Consider the following 19,989-nt stretch of genomic DNA (forward strand, 5'->3'; position numbering starts at 1 on the left):
GACAGAGATGGGAAATTAATGCAAGAAATTTCTTTCTATACAAGATTTACTTGCTATCTTCAAAGTAGGGGGCCTTTTACCCTAAATCAACATTATTTTCATTAACAAACTTTGTCACCATTTGTGTTCTCATTTTGTCTTTTATGTTACAACCTTCAAATGTTTTCCAATTCACATTTCAGAGACATTTCCAAACCAAAAGTATCAAATTAATGAGGGGGAAAAAAAGGAAGAAAAAGAATGTAGAAAAGTAAAAAGTTTATTACCTCCATACATCACTGTCCCTGTGTGGTTAAACACCACACGACACTGATCCAGAGCAGGAACTGTGTGTAAAAGATGGAAAGTACGAAGATCCCACTAGGAGGAGAGCAGTCAAGGAAAATTATTTTATACAAAATTTCTTAAGGAACCTCATGGGAAATTCTGAAATATTATTTTTTTCCCCTCAGTGTGAGATATGAATGTTTTGAAGGTAAGTTTTTTTTTTAAAAGAATTAAAATAAAAATGCTTTCCAAGTAAAACAAAAGCATGTAGAATGTATATTACAGAATAATGTCCCTGAAAATCTCCTATGGTATCCTCTTATACATGAAAGCAACACAAATTCCCATCCTCTCAATAGCAACACTTCATCTTGCTCTTATATCTAGCAATTGATTATTTAGTTAATAGATTAACTAACACGTCAAAGGAGAGGCACCAAATTATTACCTGTGTGGATACTTTGACGGGATGTTGGTAGAAAGATAATTTCTGCATCAAAAAGCAGCTAACAAATTGAAAGTAAGACACAGGTATAAAGGATACAATCTCAGTATTAATGATGACCTCCAGTCCATTCGGATGGAAAACGCCACTGATATTCATGTTGAACTTGTCAAACTTGTGGATGGCCTGTGCAGAGCGGACATCCCAGAGGACGCCATCATTTAAGACAAGATCATCTGTAGGATTAAAGGTGGCACAGTTCCTCTTGTAGTTGTTGGCAAGATCTGGGTTAAACAGAGTCAACAGCTTGTTGCCAGTCTGAATATCATAAATCTTTAGAGAAGAAGGGGTGGGAAGAGAAAAATCAGACCAATCCATCCATTGACAATTCACGAGAAGTTGTGTAAAAATATCTCTCCATGCTTTCCAAATTCCACCAAAATCACGAAAGCCCTAATATTGTAAAATATCTGAAAAGCAGGAAGACTATACCAATCCAAGCAAAGTTTAAGTGCTTTGGTTCCCATTCAAGGTTTGAAAAGTCTCTTTCCCACAAGAAAATGAAAAGAGAAGAATGCAATAGATACGAAAACCCTCTTCTACCCCTACCCCTCTTTCAATAAACAGAAAATGTTTCTACGATTGAAATGGAGAAATTCATAGGGACTGACCAATAATTACTCATGGGATACTATTAAAAGGGCCACTTTTTGGAAAAAGGCATCAATGAAATACCTTTCTCCTTAAAAATCTCCCAATATTTTTAGCCCTGCAAAACCAGAAGTTCCAAAGTCTACAATGTGCAACCCATGCAGAGACCAGATCTTTCCCATCAGTTTACACATATGCTATAATATTCCCAATCTTTTAAAATAAAATCCTCCTTTAATGTAGGAACAAATAAGGAGACACCACAAGAAAACAAACAAATCGAGATCATGGGACAAGACAACTAGCCTGGTCTCTTCAAAAGTCAGTGTCATGAAAACTGGAGAAATGGTTCTTGGCTTTAAAACATTAGTGAGACATAACAACCAAATGCAATATGTGAGTCTTGGCTGGATCCTGGTTCAAAAAAAAACAAAAAGCATTTGAAACCGAACATATCAGGAACAATGGGAAAAACTGAGTATGAAATGGATATCAGATGATATTTGGGAATTAGTATAATTTTCTTATATTTGGTAATAGAGTGTGATTATGCAGTAAAATGTCCTTATTGCTAGAATATGCATTCTGTAAGACTCAAAAGATAAAATGTCATGATATCTGCAACTTCCAAATGATTCAGAAACACAAACATACGTATTTAGACAGAAAATGGCAAAACATTACACTGCTGAATCTAGGTGGTAGGTATATGCACAATATATACTCTTTCAACTTTATTTATTTCAATATTTTTCAACTCTTTCAACTTTATTTATTTCAATATTTTCAAATGACAAGTTTGAGAGAAACCCTCCTTTCACACTCCCATATTCCCTTTCAACTTTATTTATTTCAATATTTTCACTCTTTCAACTTTATTTATCTCAATATTTTCAAATGAAAAGTTTGAGAGAAACCCTGCCTTCACACTCCCATATTCCCCACACCCCCCTTTCCAAGCTACTATACCCCAATTCTGCTTTTCAACAAACACACTTAAAAAATTTGTCTCTACTCACTGTCTCCACTTCCCTGTTCTCACATGAACCTACTCTAATCAGACTGTCACCCTGGTGCACAGAACTAGCTCCTCATGTAGTTAACAGTAAGCTCCATATTATTCAATCAACAGTACCTCTCAATTCTCATCTTATATACCCATCAATAGTTTCTGACTCAGCTGATCAAGTATTCCTCAAAAGAATCTTCCCTCACCTTCTGTGGCACATCTTTTTCCTAAGGTCTTCTCCCTTACTGGCCATTCCCCCTGGTCTCCTTCCCAAGTCCCTCCTCATGTGGCAAATCTGAAATATTGGCACATGCCAGGACTGTCCCCACAGTTCTCTTCCCTAGCCTCCTTAATGATCTCATCCAGGTTCATGGCTCTAGACTACCGACATGTAGATAACTCCTGTATTTGTATCTCCTATCCCAGACCTCTCTCCTGAACTCCCATTTTGTATACATTCCCTACTTGAATGTCTAATAGAATAACAAACTGCATGTGTCCAGAATCCCAGGGCCCAGCTCTATCACTTCTCATCACCATGACCACCTGGGCCCAGGCCCGCTGCAGCCCTCACATTTATGCTGACACGACATTCTAACTGGAAGGCCTGCTCTTGCTTCTCTCACAGAAGCCAGAATCACACTTCAGGAACTTTACATCTAATCATGTGTCCTCTGCTTACCCTCCAGTATCTGCATCTCAGAGGAAAAGTCTACTTCCAGTAGAAGTTTATATACAAATAAACAGCCAACAACACTCTGTAAGATGCTACTATGATATGTGTCACCCCCTTTCCTGACACTGACCTGTTCTCCCCTCCTCTCTCTCCCACTTCCCAAGTAAGGGTTTTTCCCTTGACATTCCCTGTATCTTAAAACACTTTCCTCCCAGACTGCTACATGACACCCGCACTTCCTTCAAATCACCCAATCAGTGATACTGATTATCCTAGATAAAACACACAAGTCCTCCACACCACCACCGCCACTTCCTACCTCTTACCCTGCTTCTTTTGCTTGGCAGCACCGACATCTAACATACCATATATTTGCTTCTCTATTAACTGTCTCCCCGGTGAGGCTTCATAGAGGCACGGACTTACATTTCACCTAAAACTAAGTATTTGAAAATAACTGCTATGCTAATGACATCTCTCCCGAGTTGCCAGATTAGTTCATGTTTGGTCCCATGTAGCTTAGAACTACTTTATTACACTGCTAGATTCTATTTAAAAAGAGTATCATTAGACAATTTGTTGTTGCCCTTAAGACTTTCCTTCAGTCCAGAAGCTTTGAGTATAAACAAATGGGCATAATTAGCTTGAAAGCAGTGGATTCTTAAGTACTTACGTGGGCAATATCTCCTTTTGTACCTATGACCCGATCCTGAGAATGCTTACTGAACTCAACATAGTGATCTTCTGTGAAGGAATGCCTATGGACAAACAAGAGAAGTACCCTTAGAACATACTCACTCAGCTGACTGAAAATAAACATGATTCTCACCCTGCTGTCTGACCATACCCATCTGAGGATTCCCAACAACCAAAGAGGAAAAACTGTACACTTAGGATTAAAAAAAAAATTTCCCCCATGTTTGACCAAGAAGCTCCAAAATAATTAATTATAAGTAATTAACAGGAGTTACTTGGTTTAAAAAAAATGGCTAATAGGCCACACATGTCTTTGAAACATGTCCCAGCAAAAAGTGCCACTATCATATGTGAACATGAGAAAATACACAGATGTCCCACTTTGGATTAGTGAAGGGGCAGTTGTGTGATGGGAGTAGTTAAGAATACTTGTTAGGAATATCCTGGAACTAAAAAGGATACAGTCTTATTAAACATAAGGCACACATGAGGAAGAGAGAAATTAGAAATAACTCACAGCATTCATCTTTTTCCAAAAGGCTTCAAGTTGAAGAATTGGATGAAGGGAATATAAATTAGGTAAATTACAGAACAGAAAGACTGAAGTTATAAAAGTAGTTACATACTTCATATCAAATACTGATTTCATTCCCCAAAGTGCAGACAGAGGCTGGCTCCAAGTAGCAGATGTCAGGAGTAAGGACCCATCCTAAAAGAAGGAGGAGGCCCACAGTGGGTAATCACATATTTATATAAAGGCTATTTGCCCTTAGCATTTTAAAATACAAGCTTAAAAAATATTGTCATATCATATAGAAAATAGAAAAGCTCCAAAGAACCAAGAAATGGTTGAAGCTGCTAGAATTTAAGTATGTGCACAGGCAATGTCCTAAAAATACCTGAATTTAAGAAAATACTAAATTCTCCTGACCTAGTAACAAAAAATTCAATAGTTCCAAGGGTAGGGGAAGAAAAAACTTGGAAAGATATCAAAGGTTGTTCCTCCTTTCTTAATATTTGGCCATATTCCTCAGTCTCCCCTCACCTGAAATATCAGTCAACTGAAAACATTTGCTAGACTTTCTTAGCTTAAAATTCTTAAAATTAAAAAACAAAAAAACAGGGGCGCCTGGGTGGCTCAGTGGGTTAAAGCCTCTGCCTTCGGCTCAGGTCATGATCCCAGGCTCCTGGGATCAAGCCCCGCATCGGGCTCTCTGCTCAGCGGAGAGCCTGCTTCCTCCTCTCTCTCTCTGCCTGCCTCTCTGCCTACTTGTAATCTCTGCCTGTCAAATAAATAAATAAATAATCTTTAAAAAACAAAACAAACAAACAAAAAAAACCCTGAGTCTTCTTTACTTGAAAATCAGGAAAATTATCCTTGTCATCTTAATAGTCCTGACTTTTAGAAATAACAATAAGGTATCAATTCCATCCACAGAATAATACTAATAAACCATGACCCACTAGAATCCTATAATGCTTTTTTCCTAAAAACTCACAGTACTTTGAAATCTATTCCTGACACAAAAGGAAAACTTCTGTGATCATAGTTGATAGACTCTGTTTCCATCTGAGGCAAATTAAAAAAAAAAAAAAATTACACCCACACACACCTCCCCTTCTTAGAAAAGAATTGGTAAACTTTTACTTGAAGGTCCAAACGGTAAATACATTAGGCTTTATAAGCCATATGGTCTGTGTCACAACTACTCAGCTCTGCCACTATAGCACAGAAGCAGCCACAGACCATGCGGATGAACATGGCTATGTTCCAGTAGAAGTTTATATACAAATAAACAGCCAACCCACAAGCTGATAGTTCACCAACCCATCTAAGAAGAATAAGTGAAAACAACCTGGGGACCCTTACCCTGGAAGGTTCAAGATGTGTGATAGCCGAGTTGTGACAGTTATAGCTGGCCTCCTCCTGTCCACTAAACACATTATAGAGCTTTAACTGCCCAGTGCAGGTGCCAAGCATCAGGAACCGCTCCCGTGCTGAGAATGCACAACAAGTGAAGCCACTCTCATCCTCATTGGCTTCCCTGAACACTGAAATAGGACGGAACCTAAGCAAAAGAGAATCAGAGACAAAGAATGCACAAGGACTCTGAAAAAAAGAAAACTTTGCTAGAAGGATGAAAGAAAAAAACCCAAAGCATTTATATTTCAAATGGGTTCTTCCAAAGTATCAGAATGACCTTCAGTGGTTCATTTCCGTTTTAAGCAAGAGAAAAGGACCTCTACTCCCAAATTTAAACAGTAACAAAAATCCCCATGTTTAACACCTGCTTTCCATCATCTTTATATGAGATTTGTAAAGAATCAGAATAGGAGACAACTTGGACCAGCAAAAAAACAAGTTTGGGAGTCTAGTTAGGCACAGCATGGTGCATGGATTCTAAAAAAAATACTAGTTGTAACAAGAACACAGAGTGTCTTAACAATATACAACAATCACACAAGGACCCCATGGTTGGCAAAAGGGGGTACAGCCACATTACTCGTGTTCACACAATGTGACAATCATTGGTATTTCAGGCCAACAGTGTGGCTTTCTGGATTCATCACTCTATACTGGTATCACCCACACACTTTGATTTAAATAGAAGAATCATTGCAGTTCCCAGGGAGGTGGCCTCTCCTTACCTGCTAAAGATAAGGTGCCTATCAAAGCATCCGCCATCTACCCCTCCATACTTTGGAAATGAGGCCCTGCGGTTTAGCCTTGAGGTAAAGTTTATTGGCGCTTGCCGCCTCTGTTTTGGCTCAGGACACTGATGAGGAGTAAAGAGAGAGAAAGGTGGGCAGGTGGCAACTGGGTTCTTGCAGCGAGCATGCTGCTCTCTAAGATACTCTGTGATGATACTGTCCAGCGTAGGTGGGGAAGGAAGATGTCTGTCCAACTGCTTTTTTATGGCTGGGCTTTGGCTGTAGGCGCCATGGTCCGACTTCTGCCGCAACACTCTGATTTTCCTGCCATTGCAGGGTGATGGTCTCTCTCTAATAAAACTGATCCTACCAATCAAGGGGGAATTGCCTGCATAAGATGGGCCAGGCAAAGCTAGTGAACCCTGGGGGGGCCGTGGCTGAGGATGGGCAGGGGCAGGAGGGGCGGAGGCACCCACAGTGGCATGGCTGCCCAGTCGAGTTGCAATGCCATTGGCGATGCGAGGGGTTCGGGGAAGAGAGACAGGAGAAGCAGCAGCAGTGACTGGGGTGAAGGCAGATGAATGAGAGGCAGCAGTCATGGGCAAGTCAGCCTCTTTCGTCAGCACAGTTGCTGTCTCCCCAAGCCCTTTAGAAATGAGATGGTTTCGTATCAACAGAAGCAGCTCTTTCTCAGGGAAGGAAATCCTTGATTGGGCAACAACATCTGCTTTTTGCAGTCGTGCCAGAGACACATCAGTGCCAATGAGAAGTGGCTTTCCTGACACTCGTTCAATGAGCTCAGCGGCATACTTGCAGAACTTGACATGGTCACTGCGCTTGTCCTGCAGGACAGGCTCCTTCATCAGCTGCTGGATCTGGCAGCTGCTGAAAAGAGGCAGTTTGCTGATGATCTGCCGGACAGTGCTACTGCGTGACAAGCCCACTAGGGCCTTGCAGGCCAGAGCCCTTATCTGGTCTGCATCGGTGATGGGCATCTTGATGGACAGTAAGGACAGGAGCACCTTGATGCCATTGTTGGACTGGACCACATTCCACATCTTGGCCAGGGTGTGCTCGCTGCTTTTGGGAGTCTGAGGCAGCTTTCTCCGAGGAGTTCCAGAGATAAATTTGCCAATACTGGATATTCTGTTATCTGGGCCACACACACAATTGATGATAATCTGAAGTGCTGACTTCTGAATTTCAGCATCATGGATAAAGAACTCACCCTCAGCCACTCCCAAAATAATGCTGATACCTACGGGGGAGAAATTCAAAACATCTTATATTATCCTCATAAAACTAACAGCCAACTTCAATGATTGTTCCAGAGTCAAAATGCAGACTTCTATTCATTTTGTTCTACTTAAAACTACTATACCTTTTTATTTATTAGAGAACAAGGAATTATTTGAATAAAATATAATCAATTCTACTACACTATATCTTCATGATGTAATACCTCATATGCAGTTGTTAAATAGGGGAATGATGTCAGTATTATGTGGAAGTCACAAGGGTCATGTGCAATTTTTCCTGGTAAGGGGAGCAAAAATAGCAGGAATAAGTTAAAACCTTTAGCAGAAAAGGTAAAAGCCCTCAGCCTCATTGCCACAATGGCATCAGGAACCCTTTCTGCTATATGAAGAAAGTTTAAAAAAAGTGGCTGCACACCTCGGGCTTTCTCCCCCAAAGTGGTGGTGCACCCCAAAACCCACAGCCAGTCACACCACTGTGCATGCTCACCTTAGCAGGAGCCATTACCAGTCCTGTTCTTAATAAAGGATATTTTCAAACAAACCATACTTTCCTTTTGTTCTTGTGTATGATAGCTTTTGTCCATTCTGAGTGGCTTGCCAATTACTGATTTTGTTAGGGCTTAGATTACAAATCTACTTTTTTTTTATTGTCTGCCCCAACCCATTTTTCCCATAAACTTTATTTTAACACAAGACCCTGCAGAGTACAAGGTTTTCAAGAATGACTATGTCCCATCATAGCACATGTACCTTTCAGAAAATCTGAGTTCACTAACACAATTCCCTTATAAAAAAGTGTGCAGCACACAACTTAGATGGGACAAGGCACACTCCATCCCTACTTTCTGTACTAATATTACAAATTAAGTAAAGAGACATGGCCAGAATAGCAAATAAAAACAAATCCAGACAAAGCAATCACAAAAACGAAAAGGTACAACCTACCTACAGTGGAGACAGTGGAGCCAGCTTCATCCAGCACATCCACTGATTCTGCCAACTGGAGCTGGATTTTTGGCACAACAGTGAGAATAGCCAGGACATCCAAGGCAAAGCGCACAGTGTCATTCCTGGACAGGAGAAATAATTACTCAAATGGAAACTAGGATACAGCCAATAAAAAACAACAGTTAAAAGAGAGAGAGAGACATAAGGGATCAGAACTACCTGTGTAGCTCTGTCCCTCGCCATGACATCAAGAAAGGATTTGTAAGTTACCATGATATTACTTCCAAAACAATTGGGATGGGATTTTCACCACACAAACTACTAAGATTAAAAACAAAGGATAATCCTCAATGCTGGTAAGGACGTATAAAAACAAACGCTCTCGGGACACCTGGGTGGCTCAGTAGGTTAAAGCACCTGCCTTCGGTTCAGGTCATGATCCCAGAGCCCTGGGATCGAGCCCCACATTGGGCTCTCTGCTCAACAGGAAGCCTGCTTCCTCCTCTCTATCTCTGCCTGCCTCTCTGCCTACTTGTGATCTGTCAAATAAATAAATAAAATCTTTTAAAAAAAAGAAAAAAAAAACGCTCTCAAACATTTGGTGGGAACAGAAATAGGACCCTCTTTTGAGAAAATAATCTAAAAATAAGAAACAAGATTCTTTAAATACGCATAAGCTTTAGCCCAGGAATTTCACCACCTGAAGGAATCTGTCCTAATTAAAAGTACAAACAAGGGGCGCCTGGGTGGCTCAGTGGGTTAAGCCTCTGCCTTCAGGTCAGGTCATGACGTCAGGATCCTGGGATTGAGCCCCGCATCGGGCTCTCTGCTCAGCAGGGAGCCTGCTTCCTCTCTCTCTCTCTGCCTGCCTCTCTGCCTACTTGTGATCTCTCTCTGTCAAATAAATAAATAAAATCTTTTAAAAATAAATAAATAAAAGTACAAATAAGCATTTATGTGCTATGATGTCCATTATTGCATCATTTAAAATAACAAAAGAATTAGAAAATCTACAAAGACAATAGGAATACGTATTTGTTAAAATTATGGTACACTCATATGATGAACTACTCTGCAGCTACAGACAGGTGTTTTCAAAGAACTCTAAAGGACAAAGGGAAAGGCTCAGAATACAACATTAATGAAATACAAAACATAAGATATAATTTTATGTTGGACAATACCAATTATTGGGAAAAAGGTAGAGAATGAAAACTCCCATACCCTCCTGAAAATGATATGCAACATCTACTAAATATGAAATGCAGGTGCCCTACAATCCAGATTATATACATCATATCCTCAAAGAGACTTGAAAAAGAGGTCTGTGGTGCCATTCACTTGATAGCAAAAAAAAAGAATTAACAAGCACTAAACGCCTATCAATAGGATAATAAACTAGTACAGAAATACAAGAGTTCAAATAAATATCACATATAAATCTCAGAAACATAAGGGTGAAAAAAAGCAAGTTGCAAAAGATGCATATAGGATAATATTTATATAAGTTAAAAACATAAAGAAGTACATTATTGTTTACATATACACATATGTGTAATATAAAAACATGAAGAGAATGCACTTTGGTCACTGTGGGGAGGCAGGAAAAGGAACTGAGAAAGAAGAAATGCCACCACGTGCCAACCCTGAGTACTGAGTAGTCTCTGTACCTTTTTGTATTTTGAATTATTTCATAAAAAAGATGAATTTGGTTAAATGCTATGATCTCAATTATGTATATACATACATTATCGAAAAAAAGACTGGGGAAATTAACAGTGGCTAAGAATAATTTTCTTTTCTAAGGTTCTGTATATTCTAAACAGAAACAAGTATTTATTATAAAACAAACTTAGTAATGCCTGGGTGACTCAGTCAATTAAGCATCTGCCTTCGGCTCAGGTCATGATCCCAGGGTCCTGGGATCAAGTCCTGCATCAGGTTTCTTGCTTAGCAGGGAGACTGCTTCTCCCTTTGCCTCCTGCTCCCCCAGTTGTGTTTTTTTCTCTCCCTCCCTCTCTCTCTCTCTGGCATATAAATAAATAAAATCTTAAAAAAAAAAAAAAAAACTTTTGAAGGATATATTCCAAACATATTTATATTTTCTTAGTAATCCAGATTTGATTTACCACTCAAAAAAATGTATTTATAATTTTCCTAGTTCTCTATTTAGAGCTTTTATCATTTTCAGCAAAGTTCAAGTAAATATAATAACCTACTTTAATACTCTAATAAAACAGTGGTTCACAAAAAAAAAAATTAAAAAAACAGTGGTTCAAAAAGTGTGCTTAGGGGACCCCAGGTATCTCTGAGGCCCTTTCAGAAGGTCCTGTGATGTAAAAACTATTTTCATATTAACACTAAAATGTTATTTTCCTTTCTCACTTCCATTCTCTCACGAGTAGATACTGGAGCTTTCTAGAGGCTGGGTCATGTGTGAAGTCACAAAAGAATGAATACAGAAGCAGATATGAGATATTGAGCAGACATTTAAAAACCCTGCCAAAATTATCTGGTTTTATTCTGGAAATTATTCATAAAAAAATGCTAAATATGCAATGAGTTCAAATTATTAAGTAAATTCATAAATAATTTTGTATTTTCTCAGTTTTATTTTCTGTTAACTATCAATAGATTTAACACAAAAAAGTTCTTTGAGGTTCTCAATAATTTTTAATACAGTAAAGGTGTCCTGAGACCAAAAAGTTTGAAAATGGCTGCTCTAAAATATCTCCCTAGATTTAATATCCTGACATTTCTCAAACAAGTCATATGCACCCTAAATAAGTCTGTCTTGGCTTTAATGGCAATGGCTAGATAGAGAAAAAAAAGTAAAGAACCACTCTTTGTAAACTTTGTTGCTATGCTGTCTCCAGATTCCATCATTTTCAAAATACAATTTTCATTCTTATACATCATCCTCAAATAGAACCCACCCAACCTCCTGATTCTATCAACTGTCCTTTTCTGAGCCTCATCCTACTCTGCCTTAACAGCTCTTAACTGAATCATGAAAATCATAACAAAAGCATAAAATAGGGTTTTTTTCCTATTTAAAAAAAAACAGCTTTATTGAGCTATAATTCACATACTACACAATTTCCCTATTTAAAATGTACGATGTGATGGTCTTTAGGATATTCACAGAACAAAATATAGTTTTATGTGAGAGGAAGATAAACATCACATGTGGCTGTTAAGCAGTCGAGAGATATTTAAAGTCTAAATACCAAAAAATACTGGACTACAGTCTCAAGACAGGACTTCAACCCCACCTCTGCAGCTATGTAAATCATACAACTTCTGAGAGTACAGGTGTTGATCCCTGCCTATTATGTAGTATTCATCATCAACCATAAACAAATACTCTATAAATTAAAAATATTATGCTCCTGGGGCACCTGGGTGGCTTAGTCAGTTAAGCGTCTGCCTTCTGCTCAGGTCATGATCCCAGGATCCTGGGCTCTCCCAGATCGAGCCTGCTACTCCCTCTCCCCATCCCCCACTTGTGTTTGCCGCTCTCTCTCTCTCTCAAATAAATGAAATCTTAAAAAAAAAAAAAAAAAAATCCTTCTTAATCTAGTTTCTCAGATTCATGCCCAAACTTTCAATTCAGTTCAACAAATGTTTGCTAAGCATATGCTATATACAAACCAACATCAACTTTACCAAAAAAGCAAAATCTAATTTCATTTAAAACCGTTCTTTAGGGGCGCCTGGGTGGCTCAGTGGGCTAAAGCCTCTGCTTTCGGCTCAGGTCATGATCCCAGGGTCCTGGGATCGAGCCCCATGTTGGGATCTCTGCTCAATGGGGAGCCTGCTTCCCCCTCTCTCTCTGCCTGCCTCTCTGCCTACTTGTAATCTCTGTCAAATAAATAAATAAAATCTTTAAAAAAAAAAAAAACATTCTCTGATCCCACCTTGCATAATAGGTCTTCCAATTACAGGCAATAGAAATAAGCTGCAACAAGAGTTGAACACAAGAAAGCTTGAGGAAGACTTCAGCTGGTTCCCAATACAGTTGCGCTGGGCCATACTCTATCAAAAATTCCATCATTTCCACAATCTGTTCATGAGTATATGAACACGCCTATAAGGAGAGATAAATATTATTAAAGCACTCTATCACCTGCCTGCTTCTTCTCCATCACAGCTCAATGTCCAACAGGTTTTAATAAAGCTGAGTAATAATAGCTTTATTAAGTCAACAACCCACATGTGAAATAATGAACATACATGTAACCTTTTATTTATAATCATACTTATAATACATTTTGCCCAAAATAGGTAACAGAATATTTGATTTGTTGGTGTACATGTCTCACAGCTAAAGAAAGAAGCACCACATAAAACTGATTTCTTTTCAATTTGTGATTTTTAAAATCACAATGGAGTATAGATATTCATCCATACTCCAAAACACAGGAAGTAAGTTCAAAAAGTGGAGTATCCTTTCAGAAAAATAAATTCCACAAAGGAGAATAAAATATCTAGTACTTTTCATAAAAGAAAACCCTTTTATACACACTCCTCTTCATCTTTTAGTTCTAATACCCCAGAGAAGTAGCAACTTAAAACAGGGAGCAAAACAAGGCCCTGGTACACCCATTTTCAGGTATTCTGCCTCCACACAGGGCAAGTATAATCAAACATCGGACATCCACATTGGACACTGGACATACCACTGATCGAACAAGTTTCAGGCCTAAGAAACTTAGCTATGGAAAGCTAACAACTTTCCCTTTTAAGACAAGGTCCTCTCACCTTGTATGGGGGTTGAGGATGGACGAGAATGCCACCCTCAGTCCTCTGAAGTGACTGCTTCACTTGTTCCAATTTAATGGCCAAGTGGGCCTCAAAGTACTTGCGCAAGGCCATGCAGGTATGTTTCCCAGTTTGGCGGCTGGCAAATATTTCATCATCGCTCAGAAGTGCACCCTGGTCTTCCAAATTTAGAATCTCCAAAGTACTGATCTATTAAGAAAGAGATAAAATAGGGCAAAAGGGAAGCAAGCGAAAACAAAAAGAGAAAAGTAAAAGGAAGAAAAGGATTACAGTAAACGTTTATGCTCAACAACACTGACCAATATCGAAGCTAATCTGTCTATACAACATGCTAAGAGTAGCCATATAAAAGCAAACCAGTTACTGGAAATAAACAGTTACTGAAATATTACACAGCTTGGGACGCATGGGCCGCTCAGATGGTTAAGCATTAACTCTTAGTTTCAGCTCAGGTCATAATCTCTTGAATCGGGAGACTGAGCCCCATGTTGGGCTCTGTGCTCAGCAGAGTCCTGTTGGGATTCTCTCTCTCTCCCTCTGTCCCTCCTGCTACTGCACACACACACTCTCTCTCTAAAATAAATAAATAAATAAATCTTGAAAGAAAGAAAGAGAGCGTGAGAAAGAAAGATTACATAGTTTTTAAACATGCTGAAAGACATTCAGTCACAAAACCGTTGATTTTAGGAAGATCAGGTAATCAACACAACTCCCCTATGAGATTATTATATTCAAAACAAGTCTATAAAGGCACAGAGTTCTCTAGCCACTTAAGAGGAAGAGAAACTTGTAAAAACAGGGAGGAAAAAAAACTTCATTCACAAAGGATGACAGGGATGCCTGGGTGGCTCAGATGGTTAAGCATCTGCCTTCGGCCCAGGTCATAATCTCAGGGTCCTGGGATCGAGTCCCATATCAGGCTCCTTGCTCAGCAACGAAGCCTGCTTCTCCCTCTGCCTGCTGCTCCCCTTGCTTCTGCGCTCTCGCTCTCTCTCTCTCTGACAAATAAATAAAACCTTAAAAAACAAACAAACAAACAATGACAGCAAAATTCCTCCAATCAGAGGCTTCCTCTCAGGGTACCTGGCTGGCTCAGTTGGTGGAGCATAGATCAAGTCCCACAATGTGTACAGAGATTACTTACAAATGAAATCTTTAAAAAAAAAAAGAAAAGGAAAAAAAGCTTCCTCCCCATGACACTACTGAAAGGCAGCAAAGAGAAGCAGGACCCCTATTCCTCACAAGCAGAAGCCACTGAGAACCTCACCAAATTCACCAGACGACGAAGACCATCATAGCGGTCAAAGAGCTCCAACACAGCCCGGAAGGAGAAGCAAATTGAGAAAAACATGGTAGCGTGGCAGCACCCTGAGGCATGAGAACATTCCATTAACCATAGGGTATAGTTCACCACATCAGACAGAACATTGTGGGGATGCATACAAACCTGCAAAAAATAAATAAATCATAATTTTTAAAAATTTCAGGCAAAGAAACCTTCAAAGGGCATAAAATATTCACCAGTATAACTAGGTATCTTTGCAGAATGCAATGATTATTACTGATTGGGTCATTCTGAGTTTAAAGCTTAAATTTTAACAAATGAAATTCTGTAACAATCTATTCCAAACCTGAAAACCTAAACTTAGATACATACTCAAATCTGAGCTATATTTACTGAGTGCCAAATTCTGCAAATATTTCTATCTTTAATGCTCTCAGTGCTTGGTTCCATAGGTATTAAGTTCTCCCCCTTAAAAGATGAGAAAGAGGAACACCTGGGTGGCTCAGTCAGTTAAGCATCCAACTCTTGATTTCAGCTTAGGTCATGATCTCAGGGTCCTGGGACTGAGCCCCGCAGCAGGCTCCAAGCTCACCAGGAAGTCTGCTTGAGGATTCTCTCTCTCTTTACCTCTGTCCCTCCTCCCCCTCACATATACTCTCTAATATAAATGGATAACTCTTTAAAAAAATAAAAACAAAATAAAATTTACTCCAACTACTCATTTCCTTCTTATCCAAAAGTCATTCTGTGAATGAGCTAGAGTGTCTCCCCACCCAATTCCATTCCCATACTCTAAATGCACTGAACTTACTCTTTCCATGGCATCTTGGTTGTAGGACAGGTAATACAAGCACATGGATACACCAGTTGCAGCCATAGAAGGACGAGGAATTTCCAGTAATTTCTGTACTCCACCATGTGCAACAAATTCTGTGGCAAACTTGTTGTGGAGCAGGAGAGATGCAAGGTGCTAAGCAAAAAGGACACATGTCATTGTGAAACGATCTAGAATAATCACAAAATCTCTTCACAAAACATTAAATCAAGCTGCTAAATAAAAGGAATCCTCTGAAGTAGACAATCACTCCCTCAAAACAGAAGTAAAACTAGTACTGCTTAAGGGAAACAAAAAACCCAAAGAACTCTTAAGATTTCTTAACATTCCCTTCTAATACCAAAAAAGTTTTTGTAAAGGTGAAAAATAAAAAATGAAAAATACTGCTATAAATAATAACATAATTCCATTACCACTTTATTAGTACATAGCTTCCCTAAAGAATTTTTAACCTTTCTATTTCAATTCTTTTTAACATAATCAGCTCTATGTTCTAGTTTTGGCTAAGTCACTGACTCATCATCTAATATAATGACAAACTTTGCCTTCTTTTATACTGACCCCTAAATATGTATGACTCCATCTTCAGCAAATTACCAAAACTAGTAAATTTTTGAACTTTATCAGAAGACACCTTAAATCGACCTTTAAAAGTTTGTTGTCTTTAAGGATGTCTGGATGGCTCAGTAGGTTAAGGGTCGACTCTTGATTTTGGCTCAGGTCATGATCTCAGGCTCTCATGTGAAGGAGCCCCCATGTCTTGCTCCCTGCTCAGCCCTCTCTCTGCCCCTCCCCCGGCTTGCCCTCTCCTGCACTCTTGTTGTTTCTCTCTCTCAAATAAACAAATCTTAAAAAAAAAAGTTTGTTATCTTTAAAGCTTCATTAACTTCCTGTTTAAGTCCCACTAACCTCCCCAGGTGGACCTGATCTTCTGGATGGCCCTGATCTTCTGGGCAATTTGAAAGGCAGGAAGTACAAATGTGAGCAGGAGGCTACATTTGATGACTCTGAAACCAGTCTAATGTGGACAGAGCCTAAGAAGAACTAGAGCTCCCCCTCCTGTTTCTCTTACCAAGGTGTCTTCTGGGTGGTGACAAAAGCACAAAGTATAGACAACACAGAGTTGTCTAGTTGTACAAAAGTACAAAAGTTGTAGAAAAGTACAACTAGACATGTACGGAATTTGATACAAACCTTGCCAAGGTCAATGGCAAAAACAAAAGGCATGTACCTTCTTCAGAAGTTTTCTCAATACCCAGACTCAGACTAATCCTTATATGTAATTTTAAATCCCTTCCCTCTTTACTCTTGTCTGTTACACAAGTCAATCCTCCAAGAAGTAGCTAAACCACATATGGTTTCCCTCCAACCCTTAGGCCACTGCGTGTAGTTTTTCACACATCACTACCATTAAGTGACAGTTCCACTGCCAGGATAGGCAGGTGGGAAAACAGAGTAAGCAGGTTCAACCTTTACCAATACAAAGCCTATGACCTAGATCACTTCACTAGTGTAAGCAAAGATTCTATTTTCTTTCCTTATGTTGTATCTCCATTTAAGAGCGGGTTCTTTGGGGCGCCTGGGTGGCTCAGTGGATTAAGCCTCTGCCTTCAGCTCAGGTCATGTTCTCAGTCCTGGGATCGAGCCCTGCATCGGGCTCCTTGCTCAGCAGAGAGCCTGCTTCCCCCTCTCTCACTCTGCCTGCCTCTCTGCTTGTGATCTCTGTCTGTCAAATATATAAATAAAATCTTTATTAAAAAAAAAAAAAGAGTGGGTTCTTCAAATTACTATTTTAATCCATTTTATTTCTACTAACTTCAGCACCTGTCCCTCTTTGTATACAACTGAGTCTTCCTTTTGAATAAAAGAGTACACATCTTTTTACATTTTTTTTTAAGATTTTATTTATTTACTTATTTGAGAAAAAGAAAGAGAGTCCAAGCAGGGAGAGGAGTGGGAGCAGGGGGAGAGAATCTCCAACAGATGCTACACTGAGCGTAGAACCAACATAAGGCTGGATCTCCCAACCCTGAGATCACGACCTGAGCTGAAATAGAGTCATCAGCCACCCAGATGCCCCATCTACATTATTATTTCCCCATAAGAAAGATCTCTTTTGTCATTTTTCCCTGTTCACCCTTATTTCATTTTCTTTAATCCCTTATTAAGACTCTGCATGGAAACAGCTGAATAATGAATGACATCCATTATAATTCCTCACACATAACCTATACATATAGCAACTGTCCAAATCCTTTCTTCCACTATCCTATTTAGAACAGGATGCTGCACTGGAAAGCAAAACCTTTGGACTGGAGAGAATTCTGACCTTCAGCTTCATTTCATTGTTCAAAATATAATGAATTTATGGGGCACCTGGGTGGCTCAGTGGGTTAAGGCCTCTGCTTTAGGCTCGGGTCATGATCCCGGGGTCCTGGGATTGATCCCCGAGTCGGGCTCTCTGCTCAGCCGGGAGCCTGCTTCACCCTCTCTCTCTGCCTGCCTCTCTGCCTGCTCATGATCTCTGTCAAATAAATAAATAAAATCTTTAAAAAATATATATATATATAAGATGAATTTATACTCTCTCTCTCTCTCACACACACACACTACATCCACACAAAGAAACACATGTTACTCCACTATATACTAGACCTCCTCCAAATTTACAATTTCTAGGATCTGAAAGGCAATTTTTCTCATTTCTATTTCATTTCAAAATACTCTGGAACTGTGCTGTCTGTCCAGTGCAACAGCCACTGGCCACATTGTGGCTAATTAAATTAAAATTAAGATAAAAATTCAATATCTCAGTAGCACTAGCTACATTGTAAGTGCTCATACAACCAGTTGCCACTGTATTAAACAGCAAAGACAGAGACAATTTCCATTACTACCAAAACTTTTTTTTTTAAGATTTTATTTATTTATTTGACAGACAGAGATCACAGGTAGGTAGAAAGGCTGGCAGAGAAAGAGGAAAGGAAGCAAGCTCCCTGCTGAGCAGAGAGCCCGATGTGGGGCTCAATCACAGGACCCTGGGATCACGACCTGAGCCAAAGGCAGAGGCCTTAACCCACTGAGCCACCCAGGCGCCCCTATTACTAAAACTTCTACTGGACAGCACAGCTCTGGAATATCAAGAATAAAGCTGTAGCTTTTTTTCCCCCCTTAAAGTTGTAACTTTTTAAAGAGCCAGAAGGAGCATCACTTCTTTTTCAGAGGTGTTTTCTGGAAACATTTCTCAGGAAGAAGAAACCACCCCTTCCTTTGTACCCTGCACATTTTTCCACAACATCTATAATATCTAAAAGAAATCATAGACGGTCTCTCTTAACCAAACGATAGAGACTTGATTAATTTATCTTAATATTGTAAACAGCACAGAAAGGTACTCTGTTCATGAAGTTACCTGCTTGGTAGAACTGTATGACAGTCACAATGTTATTCATTCAACTTCTATCTCTCCAGTCAGATTCCCTTTGATTATCATAGTGGGCTAGACTAAACTGCCCTCCCACATTCAGTGCCTCTACAATCGAGGAAATCACTTACCTCTACTGAACTGGGGGTCTGCCTCTATTTCTTTTTTTTTCTTTTTTAAGATTTTATTTATTTATTAAGATTTTTTGTATTTATTTATTTGACAGATCACAAGTAGGCAGAGAGGCAGGCAGAGAGAGAGGGGAAGAAGCAGGCTCCCTGCCAAGCAGAGAGCCCGATGCGGGGCTCGATCCCAGGACCCTGGGATCATGACCTGAGCCGAAGGCAGAGGCTTTAACCCATTGAGCCACCCAGGCGCCCCTTATTTATTTATTTGATGGACAAAGATCACAAGTAGGCAGAGAAGCAGGCAGAGAGAGAGGAGGAAGCAGGCTCCCTGCTGAGCAGAGAACCCCCCGCCCCCACCCATGTGGGGCTCAATCCCAGGACCTTGGGATCATGCCCTGAGCTAAAAGCAGAGGCTTAACCCACCGAGCCACCCAGGCGCCCTGCTTCTATTTCTTTACTCATTTTCTGATTTGTATTTTGTTCACGCTAACATCACACAGGGTGTATATCTATATACACACACACATACATATGTATATATATATATGCATATGTACATATATATATAAATAAGAACTCAGAAAAAGTGATGTTGGCTCAGAGGGGTAATATTTACAAAGTAGTTGGATATAAAGTAAGCGATTCCCACATTTAGATCCAGGTTCTACATTAATATAACCTAAATAAGAAATTTTCATTTGTTACTATTTTGACAAATCTGGCAACAGAAATGTCCTGAGTAATAAAACCCAGAGATGTTACATATGGAAACACATGGGTGAGTCCATGTCAATAAAAGTCAGTACACAATATTTTTAAGAATTTTACCCCACTTGGTTGACTCAGTCAGTGAAGCACGCAACTCCTGACCTCAGGGCTATGGGTTTAAGCCTCACACTGAGTTGCGGAAATTATGTAAAAATAAAATC

At 39.5% G+C, this 19,989-nt stretch overlaps 1 protein-coding gene across 3 annotated transcripts in view; it reads right to left on the reverse strand.

The window, feature by feature from the left end:
- Positions 1-19,989, reverse strand: part of DCAF1 (DDB1 and CUL4 associated factor 1) — a 77,084-nt gene that overhangs the window by 24,813 nt on the left and 32,282 nt on the right. For all 3 annotated transcript variants that reach the window (XM_059389826.1, XM_059389828.1, XM_059389827.1), the window contains 11 exons: positions 15,485-15,643; positions 14,656-14,835; positions 13,368-13,577; positions 12,524-12,693; positions 8,601-8,725; positions 6,394-7,654; positions 5,615-5,813; positions 4,371-4,453; positions 3,722-3,806; positions 812-1,045; positions 267-360 (listed from right to left, as the gene is read on the reverse strand). In XM_059389826.1, the coding sequence (XP_059245809.1) occupies positions 267-360; positions 812-1,045; positions 3,722-3,806; positions 4,371-4,453; positions 5,615-5,813; positions 6,394-7,654; positions 8,601-8,725; positions 12,524-12,693; positions 13,368-13,577; positions 14,656-14,835; positions 15,485-15,643 (2,800 nt within the window). The remainder of the gene's footprint in view (positions 1-266; positions 361-811; positions 1,046-3,721; positions 3,807-4,370; positions 4,454-5,614; positions 5,814-6,393; positions 7,655-8,600; positions 8,726-12,523; positions 12,694-13,367; positions 13,578-14,655; positions 14,836-15,484; positions 15,644-19,989) is intronic.

This window comes from Mustela nigripes, chromosome 2 (assembly GCF_022355385.1).
Source record: "Mustela nigripes isolate SB6536 chromosome 2, MUSNIG.SB6536, whole genome shotgun sequence".
NCBI classification, from domain to species: Eukaryota; Metazoa; Chordata; class Mammalia; order Carnivora; family Mustelidae; genus Mustela; species Mustela nigripes.